Source organism: Macrosteles quadrilineatus, unplaced genomic scaffold (assembly GCF_028750875.1).
Source record: "Macrosteles quadrilineatus isolate MER2022 unplaced genomic scaffold, UCM_ALF_1.0 Scaffold_1__1_contigs__length_201487025, whole genome shotgun sequence".
In the NCBI taxonomy this organism is placed as follows: domain Eukaryota; kingdom Metazoa; phylum Arthropoda; class Insecta; order Hemiptera; family Cicadellidae; genus Macrosteles; species Macrosteles quadrilineatus.
The window spans coordinates 187,789,589-187,815,651 of NW_026542594.1; the positions used below are offsets into that span (position 1 = coordinate 187,789,589).

General features: G+C 36.3%; 2 protein-coding genes across 2 annotated transcripts; one reads left to right on the forward strand and one right to left on the reverse strand.

Annotated features, from left to right (window-relative positions):
* Positions 1–6,230: 6,230 nt before the first annotated feature.
* Positions 6,231–15,056, reverse strand: LOC128992182 (microprocessor complex subunit DGCR8-like). Its single transcript, XM_054415638.1, has 3 exons — positions 14,819–15,056; positions 10,870–10,934; positions 6,231–9,052 (listed from the first exon to the last, which is right to left on the reverse strand). The coding sequence occupies exon 3, from the start codon at positions 8,897–8,899 to the stop codon at positions 6,713–6,715; it is 2,187 nt and encodes a 728-aa protein (XP_054271613.1). The 5' UTR covers positions 8,900–9,052; positions 10,870–10,934; positions 14,819–15,056; the 3' UTR covers positions 6,231–6,712.
* A 413-nt stretch (positions 15,057–15,469) lies between these two features.
* On the forward strand, positions 15,470–22,698 carry LOC128983358 (mitochondrial E3 ubiquitin protein ligase 1-like). Its single transcript, XM_054402616.1, has 6 exons — positions 15,470–15,685; positions 18,485–18,678; positions 20,344–20,591; positions 20,937–21,072; positions 21,283–21,484; positions 22,451–22,698. The coding sequence occupies exons 1-6, from the start codon at positions 15,563–15,565 to the stop codon at positions 22,568–22,570; spliced, it is 1,023 nt and encodes a 340-aa protein (XP_054258591.1). The 5' UTR covers positions 15,470–15,562; the 3' UTR covers positions 22,571–22,698.
* The last annotated feature ends 3,365 nt before the right edge of the window (positions 22,699–26,063 follow it).

Below are 26,063 nucleotides of genomic sequence, written 5' to 3' on the forward strand. Positions count from 1 at the left end.
CTTTAAATGGAGAACTTCAACTGCCTTTTTATTTTCTCATGACTTAAAAAAACATGAATTCCACTTTTGTTATGGCCATATCATGGAATACCTTGTATTTTATAATTGTTTTACAATGTCAATGCAATTTAAACACATGTTAATTTTTGTCTTTATTTTCTCTAAGTTAGCGGGTCCCAAACTACAGGTCGGGACCCACTAGTGGGTTGCAGGAGCATTATTGGTGGGTTACGAGAAGAGACCGAACATAAAATAGAATTTTATCGGGACTCGTAATTTTTCAATACCAAAACTGTCTACTGACTACCAGATTAGTACAAAACGGGTAAGGAGGGGCAGGGCTGTACAGTAAAATATTTTCAGAATATTCACTGTTCATGGTGATTGACTTGTTTAAACTAGGAAAATACTAATTGTTTAGGATTTTTTTCCAATCTTTATGTGTGAATTTGCTGCATGACTGATGGCAATTCTTTTACTTATAGGTTGGTAGAGAATTTATATCAATCGGTCTAGTAGTGTCAGTTTAGCTGTTGGAAACTACTTGTCCTAGTGCTCTTACTGGGTTTAGCAAATTTTTGTCATAAAAAATGTATGGTAGTTCTCATACAGAGGGTGAATAAAAAGTCAAGACCCCCCCTCTAACATTTTTCCAAGTAAATATACAGAGATATCCTTTTGGTGGTCGTGCAATCTTAGCAGGAAGTTTCATTTAATGATTTTGAAATTTTTGAGTGTCCCCCCAAAAGGGAGGATTTGGGGGGCAACTCAAATATTTTAAATGTAAACCCCCATCAAGTGACACTTCATTTTGAAGAGTTTACAAAAACTTAAACAATGGTGAAAACTAGAGGTTGCTATCTCTTCTCTATTCAAAATGGTAGCCCGTCAAATGTTGTGGAAAATCTACCATTTTGGATAGAGAAGATAGCGTACTCTGGTTTTCACCATTCTTTAAGTTTTTCTACACACTTCAAAATGATGTGTCACTTGAAGGGGGTTTACATTTAAAATATTTGAGTTGCCCCCAAATCCACCCTTTTGGGGGGACACTAAAAAATTTCAATATCATAAAATGAAACTTCCTGCTATGATTGCACGACCACCAAAAGGATATCTCTGTATATTTACTTGGAAAAATGTTAGAGGGGGAGGGGGTCTTGACCAATTGTGAAGCTATGAATATTTGGAACCAATTTTGCTTACAAAAAAGAACAAAATTAATTTTGCTACCATTAAACAATTAACGACGAAATCGAATTCCAGATTTTATGCATTGCTGTCAGCTTGAAGCGGAATTTAAAAGACCAAGCTGTAATTTAATGCAAGCGAAGCCACGGGTGAATGATAATATGATATACTTTATAAAAAAAATATCTATAATATTATTGTTTATTGTTGTTTTATTGTTCAAATATATATGTCCCATGTCCTATCACCAACGACATTAAAGAGGGTGACACTCGAATACTATGAGGGGACCTGTAAAGTCCTAAGAAGTGTTCAGTTTTAATGGTTTTTAGGAATACATTAAGACCTACACGAAATTGCGGGGGATAAATGCCAAGAGTCTTCGTTTCACTTCAACGTCAACAGTTCTCCATTAATTTCTGCTATCCCGAGGACAATCAATAAGGCGCTGGGACAGTCATTAAATATAACTAAAATTCTTTCAAAGTCACTGACATCTGTACCTTTAACATGGTTCCAGGGCCAAGTCCTGAAAGTTATCACAAAATTGATGGTATATAAGCCTACTCGATGAAAGTCTTCATGTATATGTATCAAGTTACGGTTCCATCGGTATAGCGGTGTCTGAGTTTATCACTGCTAATCAAATATACAAAAAAACCAACATCCTCTGCTTTTATACTATAGATACCAATATTTTGTTCTTCTTCGTAATGTTTCAGTTCAGTGGGCTGAAACCCTACTGGCCTGAGGCTGTTTTAGGACTTTGTCCTCTTCAGTCAGTATATTGGAATAAGGAATTGACTATACACTTCTAAAATGCTTAACTTATGAATGAAGGGGTGTATGACAATGGTATCAGGCAGTGGTTAAGAAGGGGTGGTGGTGGGGTGTGGTGTAAGGGAGGCGGGGCTTCGCCCTCGCGGAAAGTCTTATCGCAGGTATAGGAACCAAGGATTATAAGGGTCACTCTGAAATTCGGAGGTTGCGGGATGTAACACAGTTTCGAACCATCAAAAAGCTAGTGGCTTTTCTCAATATAGAAACGGTGACCTTTTGATTGTTAGGCGAGGCGAGCACTATAACCACTCGGCTACCCAGCCACATATTATTCCTGTGCTACAGTCATTAATAGTATTTCGTGGTAAAGAATTTTATCAAATTTCTAAATAAATAATAATGAGTCAATAGTATTGTCACAACAGTTATAGCATATGCATTTATTTTGCATACAATAAATTTTACAGCTATTTAAAACATTCATTATATTTGTCCTTAGTCCAGTGAAAATTTGATTGTAAGTCAATACAAGCAGCAAGTGCAATACCTACTAATTACAATAAGTAAGTATGCTGTTTCATAAAAACTGTAATAAATTCAGAATATAGATCTTTTATTAAATTGCATCATCCCTTTTAACCTTTTAATAGAAGTCCACTACAAAACAAAAACAAGCAATCCCAAACAAGCATGCCAAAAACAATCAACTCAAACAATTTTCTCCCAAAAGCAAATATCTGCATGAAGGTTGAAATGAGCTTAATTGATCAGCTAACTAACATACCAACTCCTGATGTTCCAGGAATAATTTGTCGTACATCATTAACAATGTTTGCAAAAGTGTCATTTGACAAGTTTTAAATTGCACTTTGTGAAATTCTGAGAATCCACCTTTTAGTGGCTTGGATAAAATCATTGAATCTAGTCTAATTATTATGAGTGTGATTTTGTCAAATTAATATGGTTACGGTATTTTACTTCTTGGAACATAACATTTGGGCTTAAAAATCATGTATAAACTGTTTTTTTTTTCTTCTGTATCATTAGTAACTACTTTTGTTTATTTGTTATGTAAACTGGAGTACAATTTGAGAAAAACTTAATTTTCTATTGATAACTCACCCTTGAAATTGTATGGACTTAGTTTGTCTATCTATTGCATGCATAAAATTGTAGGCCTTCATTCTTGGAATTAGGATACAGGTTAAATTTGAGCTGCTGATTTTGTTTCATAATGAAATAATTTATAATTTAAACACATTCGTAAAGTCCAAAAATTAGGGGTAAAATTGTGAAACCGGAATGCCCAGTAATTAATATTTTAATTGGACATTTATAAAAGAACATCACATAATGGCCATAGCTTCTATTAGATTACAAATAATGTAACTATTATAAAACACCATATTTTCAACAATTTTCTGGGGGAGGGCACCTAGATCCCCTATGTTTGTTATCCATTGCACCCCCCTGTTCTAAATACTGCGGGCGCCCATGGTCAAATCTAGATTTCCAAATTCCAACATCAGAGACAATGTCACAAAGATAAGAATTCTCTTTTACAACTTTTGCCCAATAACTATTGAAAGAACTGGGAAACACATTTTATAGATAGACTACCCAATGATGAATATTCTAGGTCAGCGATGTACATTCTCGTACACAAAGTATCTATAGGACAAAACCCCGAGGTTTGAAAATGAGGAGACAAAGTACACTCTCGCCAAGGAGCCTTGACGGCTAAAGGTGAGTTGCGGCCGGGACACTAATCTATCCAAGAGAGACAGGTGAGTTGCGGCCCGACCAACGTATGATGTCCCAAGTATAAACAGGTATACAAAATACAGGAATGTATATGTCTATCAGTTCCTCCACTGCTGTGCTGGATCAATGTTCTAAATCTATTCTTATGGAGTTTATTATTAGTGAGAAGTTAAAACCGCTCGTTTATGAGGGATTTAAGTTTCAAGGTAAATGAAACGTTTGTACCATTGACATTTTTCTTGCTGCCTGACAAAATGTAGAAAACATACTCTTTGGCACTGAAATGTGTAGCTAGTGAATGTGCTTCTCTTAATTTTCTGAAAACAGTTAGTTTTAAATTTTTGCCAGCACTATAAACTTATGGACAATGACAAACCTATAACAACGTGGAGTGCAAACCGAACTAACACAATAAACAGATTTCTTAAATAACGTACGATTATTTTATGTACCATTAAACCAACTATATCCTTGGCTGCAATCAACCTGTTTATACTCGGGCCGCAACTCGTACAAAACTTTTTTCAGCCTGGGCCGCAACTCATACGCAAAATGAGATTTGGACCGCAACTCACCAACAGCGGCCTTGACTCAAGGGCTTTGCTGTGCCTACTTCACTCACGGTGAATCGGTGCTGTTGATGATATCCAGTGATCGATATGGGGTGGAACCGGTTTAAAAAAATTTTATTTTATTTTCATATCCAATACAGTAATAATAGAAATGTTCTCCAATAATTTTACCCTCCAGACCCTTCCGCTCGCTCCATGATCGCTAAGCTATTGGTAAATTTATACTATATATATTAAATAATCTAAATATACTTAAGTTTCCTTAAAAAAAAACAGAACCCTGTCATTGGACAAAAGTCAGTTTATTGGCATTGTGTTATTGTAAAATAGATGTCTTGCAAATATTTTAGTAAATAAAACACTCTGCAATGTATTTCAATTTGTTACTCAGACTATTACTGCGAAATCAGACATTACGTTATGTTAACTTAGGTTAAATTAAAAAAAATTGCTCATTTGAGAATAGTCATTCTGATTCCATCAGTTCATTATTTTAAAAAGCCACATTGAGAAATATGTATTTCATTTTAACACAATATTAAAATTGAAACCAATAATAATATAAGACATTGAGGCACCAAATTATGAAGAAATTTTTAAATGTGGGTTAAATTAACCACAAATATGATATAAGCTATCGTACCACTACCCAAGTTAACATCAATAACTGTATTGCAAACACCCATAAGCATAAAAAAACAAGGCATTGTTATTTTGTATAAACTTGTACAATATTATTAGTCAAACAAATTAGAATTATATGTGCTTTCACAAGCATTGGACAAATTTAATGTTTTATTCATCAAAATACAATTATACAAAATTTATTTTCATTATATGTATTTACAAAGTTATTTTATAAGATTTCATATATGTTAGTTTTTAAATAAGCTGGCAAGTTTTAAAGAATAGCCTCTGTGTTGTTGGGTAAAATAAGATCCATACTTTCTTGAAAACACTTGAATTTTATTACTTATACTAGCAAAATGTATAATACTTTCATAATTTCATTAAAAACCAAATAAAGGTCTAGTCCACAGATAAAATTCCTATAAAAAATTAAATGGAATTATTTATTAGTCTCTTGGGTCTATCTGCTGCAGACCACTATTAAGAAAACTAAGATTATGGATAATAAGATTAACTTTAACAATTAAATTTACTTAAACTAACTATAACAATTAATTATAAATAGAACTATATTATAAGATCATTAAATCTAATATAACTACTATTTAAAACTAGATTTAGAATTGAATTTTGGGGGTTTGTCTCTGAAACTGCAAGAGTTTTAAAATTTAAAAAAAGTTTCTAATTATAAATCTAGAATAGCTTCCCCCCCCCCCTGGTAATCTTAAAGCAAACCAATTTTTAAACAGTCGAAAATTGTTAATGGTGCAGTCAAATTGTTATGAATATTGAGCAAAAACATTGATCACATCTGTAACACCGGATATAAATATTACTTTTAAATCCCAAGACACCATTTGAAACTACCAGATAAACACCTACTTATACAGGGTGGCTGAAAAGTAACTTAACTTTTCAACCATTTGAGAAATTTTAAATCTGTTTGCGGCAACCTTCTCAGATATGAGGGGCTACAATAATTCTGGTCAGTTTTGAGAATTTTGCCCTTAGGGGTAGCCGTGGTAGGGGGTAGCTCAAAATTTTCGAATAGCAAGTATAGTCGAGTTTGGTATCATTTTACAGGTCTTGACGAAACATAAAACAATTAACATAAAGAAAATAGAAATCGGACCATTAATAACAAAATGGCAGCTAAAAATTATCAAAAAAGTTATTAAAAAAGTAGTTTTGAACAGCCATTTTGTTATTAATGGCCCGATTTCTATTTTCTTTATGTTAATTGTTATGTTTCGCCAAGACCTGTAAAATGATACCAAACCCGACTATACTTGTTATTTGACAATTTTGAGCTACCCCCTACCCCCACGGGCAAAATTTTCAAAATCGAATATAATTTTTGTAGTCCCTCATATCTAATAAGTTTGCCGCAAACAGATTTCAAATATATCAAATGGTTGAAAAGTTAAGGGGGGGTGTAAGTTACTTTTCAGCCACCCTGTATATGTGTAGTGTGGATAAACATTGTAAAAAATTACTTGCTGATTAACAAATTATGTAATTAACAATGTAATTAACGCAATTAACAAAATTAACGTAATAAAATGTCAATGAATACCTAAATGAAAATGTCACATATTTTGTTTAACAAAATCTGTCAACTTTAAGAACATGGTCATAATTTTATCTGAGGAGTTAAGTCATAGATAGATAAACCTAAAGCATTACATGTTGGTATTGGTAATGGAGTTCTGTAATGGTGAAGTCCTTGATAACACATTGTTCCTCACTACTTTTTAACGATCAGTAGATGTTGATTATGAGGTGTTGATTTTATTCAGATCTGCCGATGAAAGTGATGGGAGTACGACATTTTCAGGCGGGGTAAATTTTCCTTTTGCTTTCATAGCATCTTTCTTTTCTTTTAGTTTCAACATTTCTGAACGAAGTTTTTCAAGAATGGCAAAGTTTGGTTGATTAAGTGAAGCTTTGCTTTGAAGTCTTGTGATCTCTTGCTCCTCTTGTTTCTTTTCTTTTACACTTTTGATGGACTTGTTCCCATACATTCTGAGGAGAGAGCCCCAGTGCTTGATGTTTGGATGCAAAAGTTGCAAGATAGCTTGTGCTGCACGTTGTTTACCATCTCGTTTATTTTTGCACACAACTGTCGCTTTATGTTCGCCCACTGTCATCGTGTATTCATCTTCTTTATGTTTCTTCGAGTTCATTTCATAGTGACTTTTGACCTCACCCAAACCCAAGTTTCGTGACAGACATGTGAGAAGAATAGCATAGGGAGGAGGTTCTGTAGTCTTGGCACAAAACTCAGCCACTCTCGGATCCTCAACTCTTATTTCATCGAATATAGATACGTCGTTGCTCTGGGATCTCTGAGCGATTCCTGACCGCATTCCAAACTGTCCATCGCGTTCTATCTTATCCTTCATTTCAGGAATGAGAACTTCCAATGCTGCTTTGGCTGCTTCCACTTTAGCTTGTTTCTTACTCGCACCCACTCCAACGCTGTACTGCATGTCGTCAATGAAAACTGTAGCAGAATAGGGTGTGGCAGGATTTTGCAGTTCTTTGAATTGGTATTTAGGATGTTTCTTCAATGCGTGCTGAACGTATTCGTGTAGAATGCAAACATAACTCTTCCCATTAGGATTTATAATCCATTCCCCTTTAGACCTAGAATTGGTACCATCCATATTTTGTGTTGGAAACTTTAATAATTTAGTACCACCTGGTAGGGTAGGCCTTTGTCTTTTCTTTAAATCTTTTGTCATCCTTGCATACTTTCTTCTGTCAGCCCATGATTTAAAAGGCATCGTAGTAGTAGTTTTGAAAATAAAAAGATTTTTGCAATATTCACGGAGATCCAAAGCCTCAAGGGACTGCTTGGCTTCGTTTTCTTCAGAGGTTTCTATTTTAGCCGTGAATAATTGAATTTCTTGAGGCTTATTTTGAGTTTGCTCTCTGTTTTTTTCTTTGTCTCCTTTCTCCTCTTTCTGTTTGTTCTCTTCCTCTACTTTGAGTTGTCCTTCTTTCTCTTCTTTTATTTTCTTTTCTTCTTCCAATGCTCTTCTGTACTGCAGGCAGGGAATGGCACTGAGAGGTATTTTATGATTACGTGTACTTCCAGGTCCTAAATAATATGGTCGAGTCATGGTGCACACTCTTGTCTTTTGTTCCAAGTACACTGGCATGCCACTGCTGTGCACTATTTTGATCCAGCCTTCAGGAAGTAAATCAAAATGGTTGTGAGCAATTTCCTCTAATTGAACTTTGCGTTTCAATCTGACTTTGGGTTCTTTCCTTCCAGTATCTTTGAACTTTTCGGGTAATCCTTCTTCAAGCATGGCATCCACATCGTCTATTGTTGGTCCTTCATCTTCTTCTACTGTTTCATAATCACTCGATTCAGAGTGTGATTGAGAACATGCCTCATCTTCCTGCTCACTTTCTTCAAGATCATCAAGGAGATCAAACTCGTGACGATTTGGGAACATTTCAATTACATTTTCATCAGACATATCAAGTTCCCGATTTTCATTCAAGTTTCCGTCGGTATTTTTATAATCACAACCTGTAGCACCATCTGAAGAATTAGAACGTTTTCCAAAACTCTTGTGACTTTCTGAGTCGTTGTTTTCGTCTGAGGTGTAGGAATAACCTTCTTCACTACTAGGCTTGGATAATTCTTTTGGTTTTTCTTTATCACAAATTTCTTCAATTTTGTCTCTTGTTGCATTCTTGGGAACAGAAGCAGATCCCCGAGACGAGGAAGATGGGCGAGGTGAGGGAGATGAACCAGACAACTGAAAGGACATTTCAGAGCTACGTCTTGATTGTGTATGTAGGTCTGGAAAGCTACCGTCCGACAAATTATTACTTTTTCGATACTCAGAGTTCCCTTCTCCATTAGAGCTATCAAGTTTTCCTTCAGGGCACGGTGAATAATGTGCCTTTTTTCTAGGAGGATAACTACTGTGGTCTGACATTTTTGTAAAATCAAAGGATTAATCACTTGATTACAAAATAAGTAAAAACTATACTATTCATACAGACAAAATGGTGCACCGTTATCTTCTCGAAGACAGTGTAGAAATGTTATCTTTTGATAAACACACGCGCCACCAAGTCACAACAAGCACCTAGAAGAAAAAAACTAAGCTTTAGAAAAGGGGTAAATGCATTAAAGGAAATTCAGTGAAACCTCAATAATTCAACTTAAACAGCCGGCCAGGAGGCCGGTTTTAGGAAAAGGCTGGACTGTCGAGAGAACATAAAATTAGTAAATTAGAGTTACCATTAGGGAAGTTTTGTATATGCAAGTAGCGAGTACTTGTATATTATGTGTTTCGTCCCCAATTTGTTGCCACTACCCAGTAATGTATGGCCTAATCGTGCAGTTCAGCGTATGATTGGTTACTGTAATATATAACAATACACTAAATCAGACTAAGTTTATCACTATATGATAAGTTATTATGATGTACTGACATGTAATTCAATAAATAAATACAGTTAGATCGACACTGCCTACTTCAACACAGGTCATGTAGATCTGACATTTCGACAGCGGCGGATGACAGGCTTGCCAAGGTAAAAACTAGAGCCTTCTTATTGTTTTCATGCACGCAAAAACTCAATACTTTAACTATCCCATTAATTTACATGTTTTTCTAACATGCAAAGTGAAAATCAGTTAAATATTACAACTGTTTTATACATTAAGGAGACAAAGAAAGCACAGAAGAGATGTAGTTTATTGTTTTGTTTATATCTTGAATTTTAAATAATCCCAGTGTGTAAATGGCCAATATAATCTCTATAGTTCGACATCGGGGGTATAGAATACAGAGACAGAGACATGCATACTGAACATAGAATACAGAGACATGGTCCCGCTCCCCCCTCCCTGTGACGCCACTATGTGGACCTGAAGCCATTACGCAACCGGTGAAAATCTTGCTCTTTTAAATGCTTCCCTACAGAGGTAGAATTGTATTTTTCATGTGAAACTTACATAGTTTTATTCTGCATTTAACTATAGAATCCAAATATCTAAACAGCTGTTAGTTTTATTCAAGTGAATTGGTTTTATAACAACAAAGGTAGAGGAACTACAATAATAGAATCAAGAGAAGATTATTTTTATTTTTGGGTTAGGAAGAAACTTCCAGCAAGGAAACTACAGTCAATCAGTTCTTCCACAGTAATTACTTTACCACTTTAACAGTTTATTGAAAAATCCTGTCAAAAGACGATTGTTACAACTGAGTAATTTTTCCCACTTGCCTCACAATATTATTTTCGGTTGTTATATGACAAAACTTGGGAAATTGACTTTGCTCTTTAATTGTTTTTTGTCTCTTCTGTCTATAACTTACGTACCTATGTTTGCAGTATCACATTTTGAAGTTATTTTTAGATTTAGCTTAGACAATTCCAAGCAGTTTACTCATCTTTTTAAGATTGTTTTTAGCACTAATTACTTGTTTTATTACTACAATCATGTAATGTTTAACTAAAATCATAACATTTTTTGAATATCATGACACAAACAGCACGGTGCGGGCATGAGCGGAACAGAACGATGGAAAGTGAATGCCAAGTTGTCTCCTGGAAAGTATAAATGTTGTAAATAGGTAATATTTTTTTAATACAGTAGGCTTACAATATAGAATAGTTCAGAATATCAAAATATGAATTATCAAGCTCTACTTTATTTGTAATGTTTTGTGTTTCCAAAAACCCAAATATTTATAAAACGTTGGTTTATTCCAAGTTTTCAAAATGATATAATTCCGGTCAAGCCAAAATACCAAAATTCACGCACAACCCCCGGTTTTTCCCTGGTTCAAAAAATCATGCATAATTCCTGGTTTTTTCAGGTTGGTGGACACCCTGTGAAAGTAAGCACACGAAATACTCTAATGATAGATGTATAAATGCATAGGCTACTTACTGTGCATCCAGTATGATCCAGAATATTTCATCAAATGACCTGTCCTGCAGGAAGAACAGAGATTCCTGAAATGAAACAAAGGTTTATGGGTCATTCTCACAAACAGATAGAATTTAAGTCCCAAAGGTATGATAAAAAACTAAAAACTAATTAAAAGTATTGTTATACCACCAATGTTTTTTTTATCTACCCTTACTACCCTTGTTTTTATATTACAAATATGCATATTTGTACCCAAAACATCAATTCGGTCACTGTCTTAGACCTTAGGCCTGTAGCAATGTGTCTTAAAAACAATGTATTTTTCCTTTCTAAAAGATTTTAATTGTTAAACATGTTTAGATTCAAGCATAATAACGCCATTAAACAAATGAATTTAGTCGTTAAAAGATATTAACAACTTTTATCACTCAAAGTTTCGCTGTCCCTCACATTTACTGCCGTACAAGAGGAAATTTGATAAACTGATACAGTGATTGTATTGTAATAATATCTCTTGAATGGAATTTCGCACAACTTTGATTGACATTTTATTGAATTTGTCCAACAAATTAAGCCATCATCTGTCTTTGTAATACCATTAGTTTCAGTTTTAGCCATTTATAGAGTAGGACACCTCTTATCTCTTGAATAAATTATTGGAACCCTTGGGATGCTGAACAATAGATAAACCATTAAGAATGAGACAATTTTAGGGTCGCTCAACTGACTTTTGAGGTAAACAAATGCAGTTACAGTTGTCAATGTAACCATGAGATTACAACAATTAGTTGGATATTTAACATTTGGTAATACGTTGTAATCTATTAAGGTTATCGTCTCCCGCAATCGCGGCAAAAATTCTGACTACCTTTCTCCAGTGGCCGTGAAGACATCATCACCAACTCCCGCATACACAAAAACGTGACGGCTGTATAGACATCATCATCGTGTATTGGGTATAGGCCCTATAATGGAATTGAGTTTTACTGCTTGCCAATGCCAAGCTTCTTTACATTACGCCAAAAGGGTGATGATAAAGTTTTTATCAGAAAAAAGCTACTAATGTAGCAAAGTTTGGCATTACAAAGTAGCTGTTTGACTTGGCTAGAGTTGCAGAGTCGGGATAAGCAACTAATCATTAGAAACCCAAAGGACTGGGATGTTTTTGCTGACTCTATGGGTCACAATCAGGGCATATATTCATTGAGTTTCAAAATTCTGCAATTTAGAGAATTTTCCGTGGATCACTGACGAACTCCAGAGCGTGTCTGGAGTCCCATGGTGCTGAATGAACATTGGTTAACAATTTGGTTCTTATTCACTTTCCCCAACTCACTTAAAACGTCCTATATGACGTTTTAAACTGTTCCTAGACACCAACACTAAGTTACAACTTTCACAAATGACTTTTTTGTCGCCGAGGCTTCCTGTAGAGACCACACCTAGATTACTAGACACCACCCCCAGATTACTAGACACCAATCCCAATTTACTAGATACCTAGATTACTAGACATCACACCCAGATTACTAGACACCTCACCCAGATTACGGTAAGGTTAATCTAGGTAATGGTGTCTAGTAATCTGGGTGTGGTGTCTTGTAATCTTGGTGAGGTGTCTAGTGTAGGAAACTGTCAAGATTTGCGAGTTTTTCAGGGGTGATGTCTAGTAATCTAGGTGTGGTGTCTACAGGAAGTCTTGGCGAAAAATAAGTCATTTAAGAAAGTTGTAGTGTTGGTGTCTAGGAACAGTTTAAACACGTCTTATAGAACGTTTTAGGCGAGTTGGGGAAAGTGAATACCTTTTGTTTGATTTTTGACAAGGGTACCTAGTAACTAGGCTAATTAAGGTCATGATGTAAAATAGAAGGGACTAGAAGTTGCCCATTGAGAATTTAAATTTCAGAGCCACTAACAATAATGAGGTCTAATAAGGTTTTGGCCTCGGCGGTGTTATGTGTTGAGCCCAGTGGGAGTAAGTCTAGGTAGGCTTAAAGTCATGGGATTAACTTAGTGGGAGCAGGCCTACTGTCATATTGCAAGATACAACACTTTTTTCAACTGGCATCAATCTTAACGATCCAGTTTAAGTTACAGTACACCCATAATCAAGACATAACTGGTAATTATTTGATATATCTACAATGCGATATTGTGTAATTTTTAGATGTCTACTTACAGTATTTTCCACGCTGAATCCAAAAATGCAATCAGTTTTTGTCGGAGAGATTCCTAAGTGGCCGTACAGATAAATAATTAATATTAAGCTTCAGTTTTGTTGGTTTATTCACCAAGTTGTGGTTTGGACGAGTCCAAGTTCTAGTGGCGACTAACACTAAAAGGGGTGGAAGGTTTGTGGAGTGGAAACAGCTGTCAGTTGTGAGAGCAAAATCAGAGTTACAATGTGCAATAACTCTGTTTTTAAAAAGAAAATGGACTTTGGTGCCGTTTAGAAAATACAACAAATCAACTCTAATAACCTCAACGTCTGTTAATGAACGTGCCATATACAGTAGTGCATAGTCCCATAGTACATAGTCCCATTGTGCCTAAAAGTGAAAACGTGCCACAGTGCATAATTTCATGTATCAGCAACTAATAAATGATGTTACCTACATAATCTAATCTAACCCAACCCAACCTTAATATTAATTTTTAAATCACATGTTATGTCAGAAAAGGCATGTGAGGAAGATAGGTCGGACTTTATGCGGATTCGTGACTATATTAAGTGTTTTGAAGTGAGGTTAGATTAGGAAGGTAAAGGTTAGATTATAATGTACCGACTCATTAATAATTTATGCTACCGACTGTTTTTGCACAATTGAAATAGTGGGTGAAATATCAAAAATTTGCAAAACCCGACCTACCTTCTCACATGCCTAAATAAGAACTGATTAGGTATTTGAATTGATTTCATTCCGCATTAAGTCGAGTATAAACAGCTGTTTGCTCTCCTCCTCACTCAGTCCACAGTCCACATACGGACCCGTCCAGACCACGCCATATTACCTTCAGTATAGCTCAATGAACCTTAGATTCGTAATTTTAACCTAATTTTTACGGCCACTTATGAATCTCTCCGACAAAAACTGATTGCGTTTTTGGATTCAGCGTGAAAAATACTGCAAGTAAACATCTAAAGATTACGTACGATATCGCATTGTAGATATAAGTTATAAAATATTTGCCACATAACTTAACTAAGTTATAGCCTTAAAGCATGAGGCACAAGAGAAGGTTTTCAAAGACTGACAGATGCCAGATGCCCAACGCGATGAGGGCAATAACAGATAGGCTAGGCCTAACTTACCCAAGATAATGACATCTTACTTAGGTCACACAAACCAGTTTCTAAAAAAATGAATTCAGGTTTTGCCGTGTAAGCTTACTCACACCGAGATAATTGCAACTGTCTGGTCTCTAGTCCTTCCCTTAACTTCCGATCTTGCTCAAAGGAACATTTCTGAAGAAGAGATGCAGTCCAACAAATCTGTAGGGTACAGTTTCTTAACTGGGCTATGCTAATATCGATTGAAACTACGGAATTGAAAATATTGATTAATAATCGATATTTTAAAATATATCTACGGTATTACAAAATTAACTATTAACAAAACCTAACCTAACCAACCAAACTTGCTGATGGTGAAAAAATCGCACAAAGGTTTACTAATCGAATCGATAGTTTTAATCGATATTAGCATAGCCCAGTTAAGAAACTGTACCCAATCGGTATGAAATAAGTTACTCTCCCATGTTACAGAATGAGTGGATTTCGAAATTTTACATCCTAAAAATCACTCTGAGCTCGTCAACGTGCTAACTGGGGGTACAGTTTCTTAACTGGGCTATGCTAATATTGATTGAAACTATGATTCGATTAGTAGTGGATGCTTAACACCCTAGGCCTAGTGTGACTGAGGCTTAGGATAAGATAGCCTAGTTTTTATTTCAAGTTACATACCTAAGACACCAGTCGTTTTAGGCCTATTTCCTATAAATTCTTGAATGATTGAATTAGTTCTCGTGCTTCGTGCTTCCAACTCCAACCTTAAATCCTTCCTAGTAGAACGAATCATCCAGCAGAATGCAATGCAGTTGCAGTGCAGGCAGATGCAGCAGAATAAATAGATAAGAATCAAGAATTAAGAGCGGAGGATTGCAGGATTGACATTCTCAAAAGAAAATCACAATACTGTTTGTTGTTTACTGTTTGTGTTTACTGTAGGCACCGGCACGGCAAAGTAAGTAGAAGAAAAAGAAGTAGGGTACTTCAAAGTAAAGTTCAAAGTGGACTCCGATCTGGGTCCGGGAGTGGAGTGGAGTGGAGTGAACTCAACTGTTATTATCAGAGGTAGTTTACTAATTTGCCGCTTGGAGCAGCACATTTCAGGGTTGTGTTTTCCGTGTTTTCTGACAGCTGCTGCGCTCTTACGGGTAAACCGCAAAGTATCAATAGTAGTTTACTAATTTGCCACTTAAGGCAGCACATGACTGTGTTGTGTTTGTATTTTGACAGCTGCTGCGCTCTTTCGGTGAAATTCTAAATTCTTGTCTATGATCTATGATGAAACAGCTGTTTACTGACCTACATTTTCTTTTTCTCAGTCTGTCATTAATCAGTTTTGAGGTTAAGTTGTGATGAAAACTGAAATATTTTTGCACAGTAATATTTTCTTTTTAATTACTTGCTCTACAAATTAGCCTAATGGCTTTTATATGGAACACAGATTTACCGACAGAAATTTTGGTGTTTTCTGTTGATGCTATTTTAAGCTATTTTTTTTACAAAAGCTATAATAAGACTTCAACATATATTCAGTGTTTACAGGTAAGCTTAGGCCTATATAGTTTTTTACTGTAGCCCAAATATTTACTTAATCCTATCACAGTTTGGGGTATAAATTTAATAAAAGTTATGTAAGTTTATACGGCTGCACTTTACTTAGGTCCTACACCCATTCAAATGAAAATATTGATTATTCGATTGTTTCAATCGATATATCGTTTGGTTAGTTAGCTTAGGTTACTAACCAAACAATATATCGAATGACAGGAGCAGTAAAGTGCAGCCTCAAATTTTACTTAAACACATAGTATGTCGTCAAGATTTTGTATCAAGAGTAGGCCTAGACTTTTAAGTTAAGTTAATACAGTAATACTCCACACATCTTGGGTCACGTTAACTCGACATGCCTTCACTGTCGAAAAACAATCTGCGGTAACTTGTGATTGATTACATTGTTTTGCAGTCTATTATTCTAGTCTAGCCTACAGGTGAGTTTTGACTCTTTGATGCTTTTCTTTGAAATGGCTCTAGTTTTAGCCCCTATTTAGTTTAAAGTGTTTCTAGTAAGACATATCATCAGTTTTGGAAAATTACTTCTTAGCAAGCGTCGGATTTACAAGAGGTACACAGGAACACTTTAAAGCCACCCAAGTCATGAGAATCTGTAATAGATTGAAGTATAATTTTAACAGAAATTTAAATGAGATCAATGATCAGGGTTTAATTTTAACCCTGAGGATACCCGTCATTAACCGAACTTGGATTAGGCATCCGGCAGTGACGTCACCGGATTGTATGCCCCGGAACACCATTTATTTATTTATTCATATCAACGGTCAAACCAATAAGCCTACATAAATATAACAAAACGTAATATAACTTAACTTAATTTAAAAAGGGACTTTTTAAAAGCAATTTACAGCCAACATGAAGTAATATTCAATAAATAGAAGAATAATATCACAATAAAAAGATATTTAAGATATATAACAAGCTATAACAGTAGGAAAAAAATATAACAAAATATAGTAAATACCAATATAAATATGAAATGTAACAATAGATAGTAGAATGTACAAATAGACAATGGAATGAAGAATGGATACAATGAGAAAGAATAACAACTCTGGAAAGCATAACATGGTCAAGAACAACAAAACAATAACTTATCATTGAATCAATGAGAAACGCATGCTGTTAACAAGTTTTGTCTTGAATGTTTCATTGTTCGTGCTGAACAGATCCAAATGTCCGGGTAGGTTGTTTGCCAGACATTGCAGACGAGAAACTGCACTGTGAAACATGTACTGCGTTGAGTACTGCCGCCTCACAAACAGCTGGGTATGGAGAAGGCTGCATGAAGTGCGGAAGTCTAGTTTCACAAGCAGGTCGGGAGCATCAATGGAGGATGTGATCAACTTCTTCAAGAACAAGACATCATTTACCTCACGTCTGGTAGAAAGAGGCAACAGGTTCATCTGGAGTTGCAGATCATGAACAGGAACAGCACGGCATTGCATCCCCAAACGTAGACCAAGGCGAACAAAACGGCTTTGAGTGTTTTCCAGACTGGTACGGATTCCAAACTGTGGAAGAAACTCAAGTATGGATATAAAGAGTTACCAGTGCTGATACTGAAAATCTGTAATGACTGACCCTGGTGATGAAATTAAGTTCTGAGTTGGCCTTCTTAAAATAGTTATTTGTGTAACTAGTGAGCAAAGGCCTTTTGCACTCGTGTTACACATTATATTTTTCCTACAGTCACTATAAAGTATATAAATAATTAGTCTTTCAAACACTATATAACACGTTTTTAGGTTCAGCTGGCAACACAAATAGGTGCTCTAGAGAAAGTAGTACCCGGTCCATATCCCTATTTTTTCCTCGGCAAGCAATGTGCTCCGCGACTCGAGAAAATAGTTCTGTATGTTATTGTAATTTTAAGTGGTTTCCACGCCTAAAAATATGCTTTAAAGGTATTTTCTTGTTTATTAAGATCGTAGGAATGTTTTAAAAAGGTTTAAAAGAAAAGTCCAGAAAGTTCAGAAATACCGAAACTATAAACATAAAATGACAGGTTAAATCGTAGTTATAATAGTCAATCAGCTGCTCATAGTATTATCTTTAAGTGTTGCCAACTTATTTCCAAGCGTACACGGATTATGTGCATAATAGAACCACGCTGTTTTGTGTTGTTTCATTGGAATACTGATGTGCATCAAAGTATAAACCGTACGACAAAGTATAAATATGCAGCAGTTAGCAGCTTCCTGTACTATAAACAGTACAAGGAAGCCAACTTTGACGGGTGACTGTAGGAAAATAAGTTTATGTGCTTTTGAGGATTGAGGTCAGGAGAGAGTATGATGCCTAAGTCTTTGACCTTTGAAGAACGTTGAAGTTGCTGATCTGCAAGTACGACAGGTGAATAATAGGATTATTAGATTCTGTAGAGCTATTACCTAAACGATACGGTTTACAGCCATCAGTGGTGTAGTGGATAGAGTACTTGGCTTTTGTACAAGAGGTATCTAGATCGAATCCCATCGGTGACACAAACTTTATGTCCAAGATTTTGCTTGGAATGCCATTTCTTCTTAACATCTTTTTTTAGAATTTGAGGCATTTATAATTTTATTTTATGATCATAATTTAACCTTCATTTAAATTTTTTATCATCAGCAAGTTTGGTTAGTTAGGTTCTAGGTTATGACAGTAACTGCCGGACACCTAATCCAAGTCCGGTTACCGGACGCGTATCCTCTGCCTAAAACCAATACAGTCTTACCAATTGTATGTATGGTACCTTAGGCTATTATTCTGTACATTCTGTTGTAGGATGTGATTTCAAAGGGTGAAAACAAAGATGTGGAACAAATTCAGACTGGCGAGAAAAGATATACTATGGTCCAAGGTCCTGTGAAATCATTGGGAAATAACATCATTAGTGTGTATGCTCCCAACATGTCTGGAGTGGTACAGAGAATGAGCACCAATGAGTATGTGATGACTCGCAATTCCTCTGGTTACTGGTAAGTATAAAACAGTGATTTGTTGCAATTTATCTAAAATGGAATCCTTGAATTATAATAAGCCTAACCTAAATTTTCAATGAGTTCTTTTTTGCAGTGTTCTTGATTAATCAGATTCAATCTACACTTTAATTTCTAATCAATCAATCATATAATTTATTTGTCTTTTGGATTTTCACAAATCATTGGAAGTCAAAACATCGTCCTATGTCTAGGCCTACGAAATATACATACATACTACATACACATCTACAATACAAGTATAGGATTAAATATCTAGAGGATGTAAAAATTAAAATGATACATTAATTTAACTTTTTTTTCTTTTATGCTATCTATTAATAAAACATGAAAACATTTAAGAGCTTAGTAATCTTTATTTTCATTCATTCAAGAAGTTATTCGCCATTGGGGCAGACCTAGTCCCTATGCATTTACTAGCATTAGGCTACACAAAACTGGATTGAAACTGGACTTAGCAGCTGGTCATATCTTATATAGAAGGGGGGTTGGGGGGTATGCTCTAGCAGTCACAGAATTATTGTTTGATATTTGTCTATGGTCTACAACATGTGGAGCATATCACGCCATACTACCTTGAGGCCAGTGGCGGATCCAGAGGGGGGGCGAGGGGGGCGACCGCCCCCCCCTCGGGCATATATATACATATATTTTTTACTGCATGTAATACAGTACCTAGTGCATACAAATTGCGTAAAATAATTTGTCACACTAACTTTGGACAAAGAAATGGTAAAAAACTGTGATTTAGGAGACTTAGTTTACACACATTTTTCGGAGGGGTACCCCCGAACCGCCCCTGACTCCCTGGTTCCCCTTGTGACTGCTCTAGATCCGCCACTGCTTGAGGCACACATTCTGAAATTAAATTATCAAGATTCATAAAAGATTTTTTCATTGGTTTTTTCAAATTTTGAAAACAGGCTCCCCAAAAATATTTCAAATCCGATTTTAAATTTGTGTCTCTGAGTAGTTCACGAATGTCTCGTTATTCTCGGATCGCATTGTGTACCTCATCATCCACTGCTTATAACAGGGCTTTTGTTCTTACCGCTTGTCGTCTGTGGAACGGCCTACCACTGCACATTAAAACGCTTGAAAAACGTTCCCAGTTTGTGGCGGCACTGAAAAAGCTCTATTTTGAGCAGATGGTCTCGGCTGGCGTGTCCTAGGGCTACTGTTTCTTTGCGCGTTTGCTGATGCGTGCATGTGAGAGTGTGTAGGCCTAAATGTGTTTTTTCTTTTGTTAAAATTGCATGTTTTTAAATTTTTTTTCTGAGAAATGTATTTAAATTGTTAAATATGTTAATTAGATTAAGTAATTCCATTGTATTCTTATTTCTATATATTTATGAATGTCAGGTTAAGTGTAAAAAAGGGTCATGTGGCCTTTTCCTGAAAAAATTAAGGATTTTCTTTTCATTTTTCAAAAGGACTGAAGCAGTTGGTGATGAGAAATAATGCTGTGCATCCATTGTATGTTTCTCATTGCTGAAGGTTTTTTTCCGATAATTAATTGCTCTTTCTGGATGCTCCATATTTAATTAATTCTCTCAATTGACTTACAAGCCGGCAAAAAGAAATGATTTTAGTCCGTGTGAAAATTTTAACTCGTAACAATCCTGAATCATGAATCCTGTGCAGGATGGACCAGTCTCGGCCTATTCATCAGTCCTACAACACTGTTCCGTTCGCCATCGTCGTCGGCAGCAGCCTGATAGAGGTGAAAGACGTGCTACTAGCAGACGAGCTTCACTTAGACACTGTGTACAGCAGGTACGACCCGATGGTTCACTCTCTAGCAGCCAACATGTGGAGCTTCTTCTCCGGAATTCGACGTTACGGCCTCGAGACTACGGAGGAGATGTTGAAAGAGGGAACGATCGTCACAGGTGAATTTATTTTTACTGATTCTGAAATTTTGGACCTTTTTATGCCTAATTCACTGCTTCTATGTAATTTGAATGACACAAGATAATTGAGGTTATAATATATCTTGAACCTAACTTGAATCTAACTTGAACCAACCCAAATCAACCTAAAAAAATATTTAAACAGGACTTGTAGATAATCGTAATATCAACCTGAAAACACATAATTCTAGTTAATTATGGAAAATGGTGCCATCGGATCCAAAAATCAGAGTTTCCTGTAAGGTTACACCAAACAAAAACAATCCTTCCTTTCCCTTTGGCTAGTGTTTGTTGTACTTTTTGTTAATCAAAACATTTACCTAGGTATCGGAGAGCTCGCAGTACTGGAGAACGGCACCAAAGCTCTGCTCCCACCGGGGAAAAACAAACCATTCTTCATCATCACCCAGTCCGTAGCTACTATCCTCAGTACAATTAGGGACAAGAAGATGCTTTACGGGTAACAGCTTTTGTAATACGTAGATAGTTAGATAGATTTAATCAATCAGTAAACATAATACATACAATAGATCGTGTAATTTTACCAGCAGAATGTCAAGAAGTAATAATACAAGCAAGCAAGCTTGCAATGAAAGTTGACATGTATAAATAAACAATTCTTTTATTTACAGATTAGAATTTCACTAATAGGCCCTAACTTTTGTTCCAGAGCTCTTCTAGTTATCACTGGCACCTTGACAGCAGCGTCCAGTGCGCTACTGATCCGTCGTTTGTGGATCCATCTGAAAAAGAAGAGGGAGTCTGCAGATCTGCGCAGGCGACTGAGGGAGCGACGGCGAAACGCACGGACACACGGAGACAACATACCTCAAGCTCTGCAATGCATCGTGTGTCAAGACAACCCCAGAGAGGTAGGCAACAAGTGATTGTGTCAGTAAAACAAACTGTTTGTAACATTAACTTTGTTGGACAACTAAGCTGGTAGTTGTAGGTTGGTTTTAGACCTGCCACAGACTGCAAAAATCAAGGCAAGTTTTGTCGCGGTTTGTATCAATATAAACACTGTGTTTTTTATCAATGGTTGCAAGTGTGATTTTGTAACATACACCGGTGATTGATAAAGGTAATTACATAGTTGCGTTCAGATCCGGTAAAGTTAATTCTCGAAGTACAAGTAAGATTAAAAAGAGAAACACACTTTGTAGGAGAGCTGCAGCGGTGAAACTTAAATGTTTGGAGTTTGGAATAGGGGTCTCTCCTCGTAAAATATTGTGTACAAGCTAATTCAGTGTTTTATAAGATGTTTTACACTTTTACTGGATATTTGATGTATTTAATTAAAAAGGTGTTTGCATATTATACCAAACGGTTACCCGCATTTTACGATAAAACTATTCCGACTATGTACATAATGGTGGAAGTCATGGGAATCCAAAAATGTGAAAAATACTTCCACGGCCAGCGACTGTCTACAAAAGAGAATTGTTGGCTAATTTTTGCTAATAGGCAATTATTTGTCCCATCTCACCTCGTCTTTTACAGTGTGTGGTGCTCTGTAAGCATCCATGTTTAGTCAAAATGCCTTACCACGCTTCGACTCAACTGTTGCAGTTTGTGGCCAGCCTTAAATTAAAATGTTAGAATTGTGAATCACAGTGACAAACTCCTCCTTCGTTTGTCTTTGAAAATGCTCAGCAGGACTAACTGCTTCATTTCTCAATGAATCATCCATTGCTGAAGAGGCATTTTGGTCCTACATGGTTTAAATGCAATAAGCTTCGATGACCTTTTTCAATATTTACATGAGGTTAAAATCTTTCATATTCATAAGGTTATATTTCTTTGATGGTAAACTCTGTTTCATCTTTATGTTGTAGGTCATCATGTTGCCGTGTGGTCACCTATGTGTGTGTGAAGACTGTAGTGCTCAGCTTGGATCTACATGTCCTGTATGTAGAGCTCATATAGCCACTAGAGCTGCTGCGTTCCTTTCGTAGCCTTTTTTACCTGCTTCTAAAAATGTCTTTGTGTTATATTTATTTATAAAGAGTTTATTTACAACAGTGCAATTTCTGTGGGTATAGTTATGTCAAATGGTACTGAAGTAAACATTTTTCTCACTCTATATACGAAAATAGCTCTCAGCTAAGCCATTCAAAAATCTTTGTTTTGGAATCTACTAAAACATATGTTTTACCCTGTCCTAAACATTACTTAGTTATTTTATCTTACCCAAACAAACAAAACAGAGCAAACCTGGGGTATGAAAACGTTAAACAGAATTACAAGGCTATATATTGGATTATTTCAGACCAAGAAACTTTGTGTAATCTTTTGCATTGTGGTGAAAAGTATCACCATAGACAAATAGAATAAATATAGACTGTCAAAGGAAGGTTCTGCAATGTGCCTCTAGAGTGTGCTCGGTGTTCAATTTGCTGCCGTCGTCAGCTTGCCATATGCTACCAGCAGACGCTGCAGCAGTGGGCGCCATAACTACACGACACTCCTAGCGGTGGATGCCAGAACATATGCTAACTGCACCACTGCTGGCAGTCTATATTTAAGTCTTTTTGTCTATGGAATCATTCACTACTAATGATGAAAGATCCATTCTGGTGCTCGATGGTCGTTTCTGTCTTGCCCCAAATGGTCACTTTCAGGACTAGTTGTCAAATATAATTTTTTCTGTGGTAAAGCTGAGCTACTTTTAGCGAATTTCCCATATAGGGAATATTAGCGAATTTCCCATATAGGGAATAAGCTATTACCGTAGTACTCATGGTAAGACCTGGACCCGGGACCGATTTTTTTTTTCGTTTTGAGGTCCCTAGAGGCCAAAAATAGCATCTGTTCAAATTCATATATATATATATTAGTAATGGTCGGATCCGGATATCGGACTACCGGATCCGCCGGATCCGAGCTAGAACCGGCACCGGATCGGATCCAAAAAATTCCGGATCTTGGGCTGGATCCGGTTTTGATGGATCCGATTTTTTCAAAATTTTTCCCGATTTTTTCCTAACACAAAGCTGTCTGTATCACTGTACAACGCCGATTTTTTTACCAACACAAAGCTGTCTGTATCACTGTACAACACCGATTTTTTTACTAACACAATGCTGTCTGAATCACTCTACAACCCCGAATGTTTTTACTAGCATAAAGCTGTCTGTATCACTGTACAACCCCGATTTTTTTACCAACACAAAGCTGCCTGTATCACTGTACAACACCGATTTTTTTACTAACACAATGCTGTCTGAATCACTCTACAACCCCGAATGTTTTTACTAGCATAAAGCTGTCTGTATCACTGTACAACCCCGATTTTTTTCCAACACAAAGCTGTCTGTATCACTGTACAACACCGATTTTTTACTAACACAAAAAGCTGTCTGTATCACTGTACAACCCCGATTTTTTTACCAACACAAAGCTGCCTGTATCCCTGTACAACCCCGATTTTTTACTAAGACAAAAAGCTGTCTGTATCACTGTACAACACCGATTTGATTACTAAACACAAAGCTGTCTGTATCACTGTACAACACCGATTTTTTTACTAACACAAAGCTGTCTGTATCACTGTACAACCCCGATTTTTTACTAACACAAAAAGCTGTCTGTATCACTGTACAACCCCGATTTTTTACCAACACAAAGCTGTCTGTATCACTGTACAACACCGATTTTTTTACTAACACAAAGCTGTCTGTATCACTGTACAACACCGATTTTTTTTTTACTAAGACAAAAAGCTGTCTGTATCACTGTACAACCCCGATTTTTTACCAACACAAAGCTGTCTGTATCACTGTACAACACCGATTTTTTTACTAACACAAAGCTGTCTGTATCACTGTACAACACCGATTTTTTTACTAACACAAAGCTGCCTGTATCACTGTACAACCCCGATTTTTTACTAACACAAAAAGCTGTCTGTATCACTGTACAACCCCGAATGTTTTTACTAGCACAAAGCTGTCTGTATCACTGTACAACCCCGATTTGTTTACTAACACAAAGCTGTCTGTATCACTGTACAACCCCGAATGTTTTTACTAGCACAAAACTGTCCGTATCACTGTACAACACCGAATGTTTTTACTAGCACAAAACTGTCCGTATCACTGTACAACACCGATTTGATTACTTAACACAAAGCTGTCTGTATCACTGTACAACCCCGATTTGTTTACTAACACAAAGCTGTCTGTATCACTGTACAACCCCGAATGTTTTTACTAGCACAAAACTGTCCGTATCACTGTACAACACCGATTTGATTACTAAACACAAAGCTGTCTGTATCACTGTACAACCCCGATTTTTTTACCAACACAAAGCTGTCTGTATCACTGTACAACACCGATTTTTTTACTAACACAAAGCTGTCTGTATCACTGTACAACCCCGATTTTTTACTAACACAAAAAGCTGTCTGTATCACTGTACAACCCCGATTTTTTACCAACACAAAGCTGTCTGTATCACTGTACAACACCGATTTTTTTGACTAACACAAAGCTGTCTGTATCACTGTACAACCCCGATTTTTTACTAAGGTAAAAAGCTGTCTGTATCACTGTGCAACCCCGAGTTTTTACCAACACAAAGCTGTCTGTATCACTGTACAACCCCGAATGTTTTTACTAGCACAAAGCTGTCTGTATCACTGTACAACCCCGATTTGTTTACTAACACAAAGCTGTCTGTATCACTGTACAACCCCGAATGTTTTTACTAGCACAAAGCTGTCCGTATCACTGTACAACACCAACACCGATTTGATTACTAAACACAAAGCTGTCTGTATCACTGTACAACCCCGATTTTTTTACTAACACAAAGCTGTCTGTATCACTGTACAACCCCGAATGTTTTTACTAGCACAAAGCTGTCTGTATCACTGTACAACCCCGATTTGTTTACTAAACACAAAGCTGTCTGTATCCATGTACAAGACCGTTTTTTCCCCGAGTGTTTGTCTCTTGATGCAAACAACTTATATGGCAAGGCCATGTCTCGATGTTTGTATCTAGATACAAATAACTTGTATGGCAAGGCCATGTCTCAGTGTTTGCCTCTTGATGCAAATAACTTATATGGCAAGGCCATGTCTCAGCGTTTGTCTCTTGATGCAAATAACTTATATGGCAAGGCCATGTCTCAGTGTTTGTCTTTTCATGCAAATAACTTATATGACAAGGCCATGACTCAGTGTTTGTCTGTTGAGTCATGGCCTTGCCATATAAGTTATTTGCATCAAAAGTTTTGTCTCTTGATGCAAATAACTTATATGGCAAGGTTATGACTCAGTGTTTGTCTTTTGATGCAAATAACTTATATGGCAAGGCCATGTCTCAGTGTTTGTCTCTTAATTCAAATAGCTTATATGGCAAGGTCATGTCTTAGTGTTTGTCTCTTGGTGCAAATAACTTATATGGCAAGGCCATGTTTCAGTGTTTGTCTCTTGATACA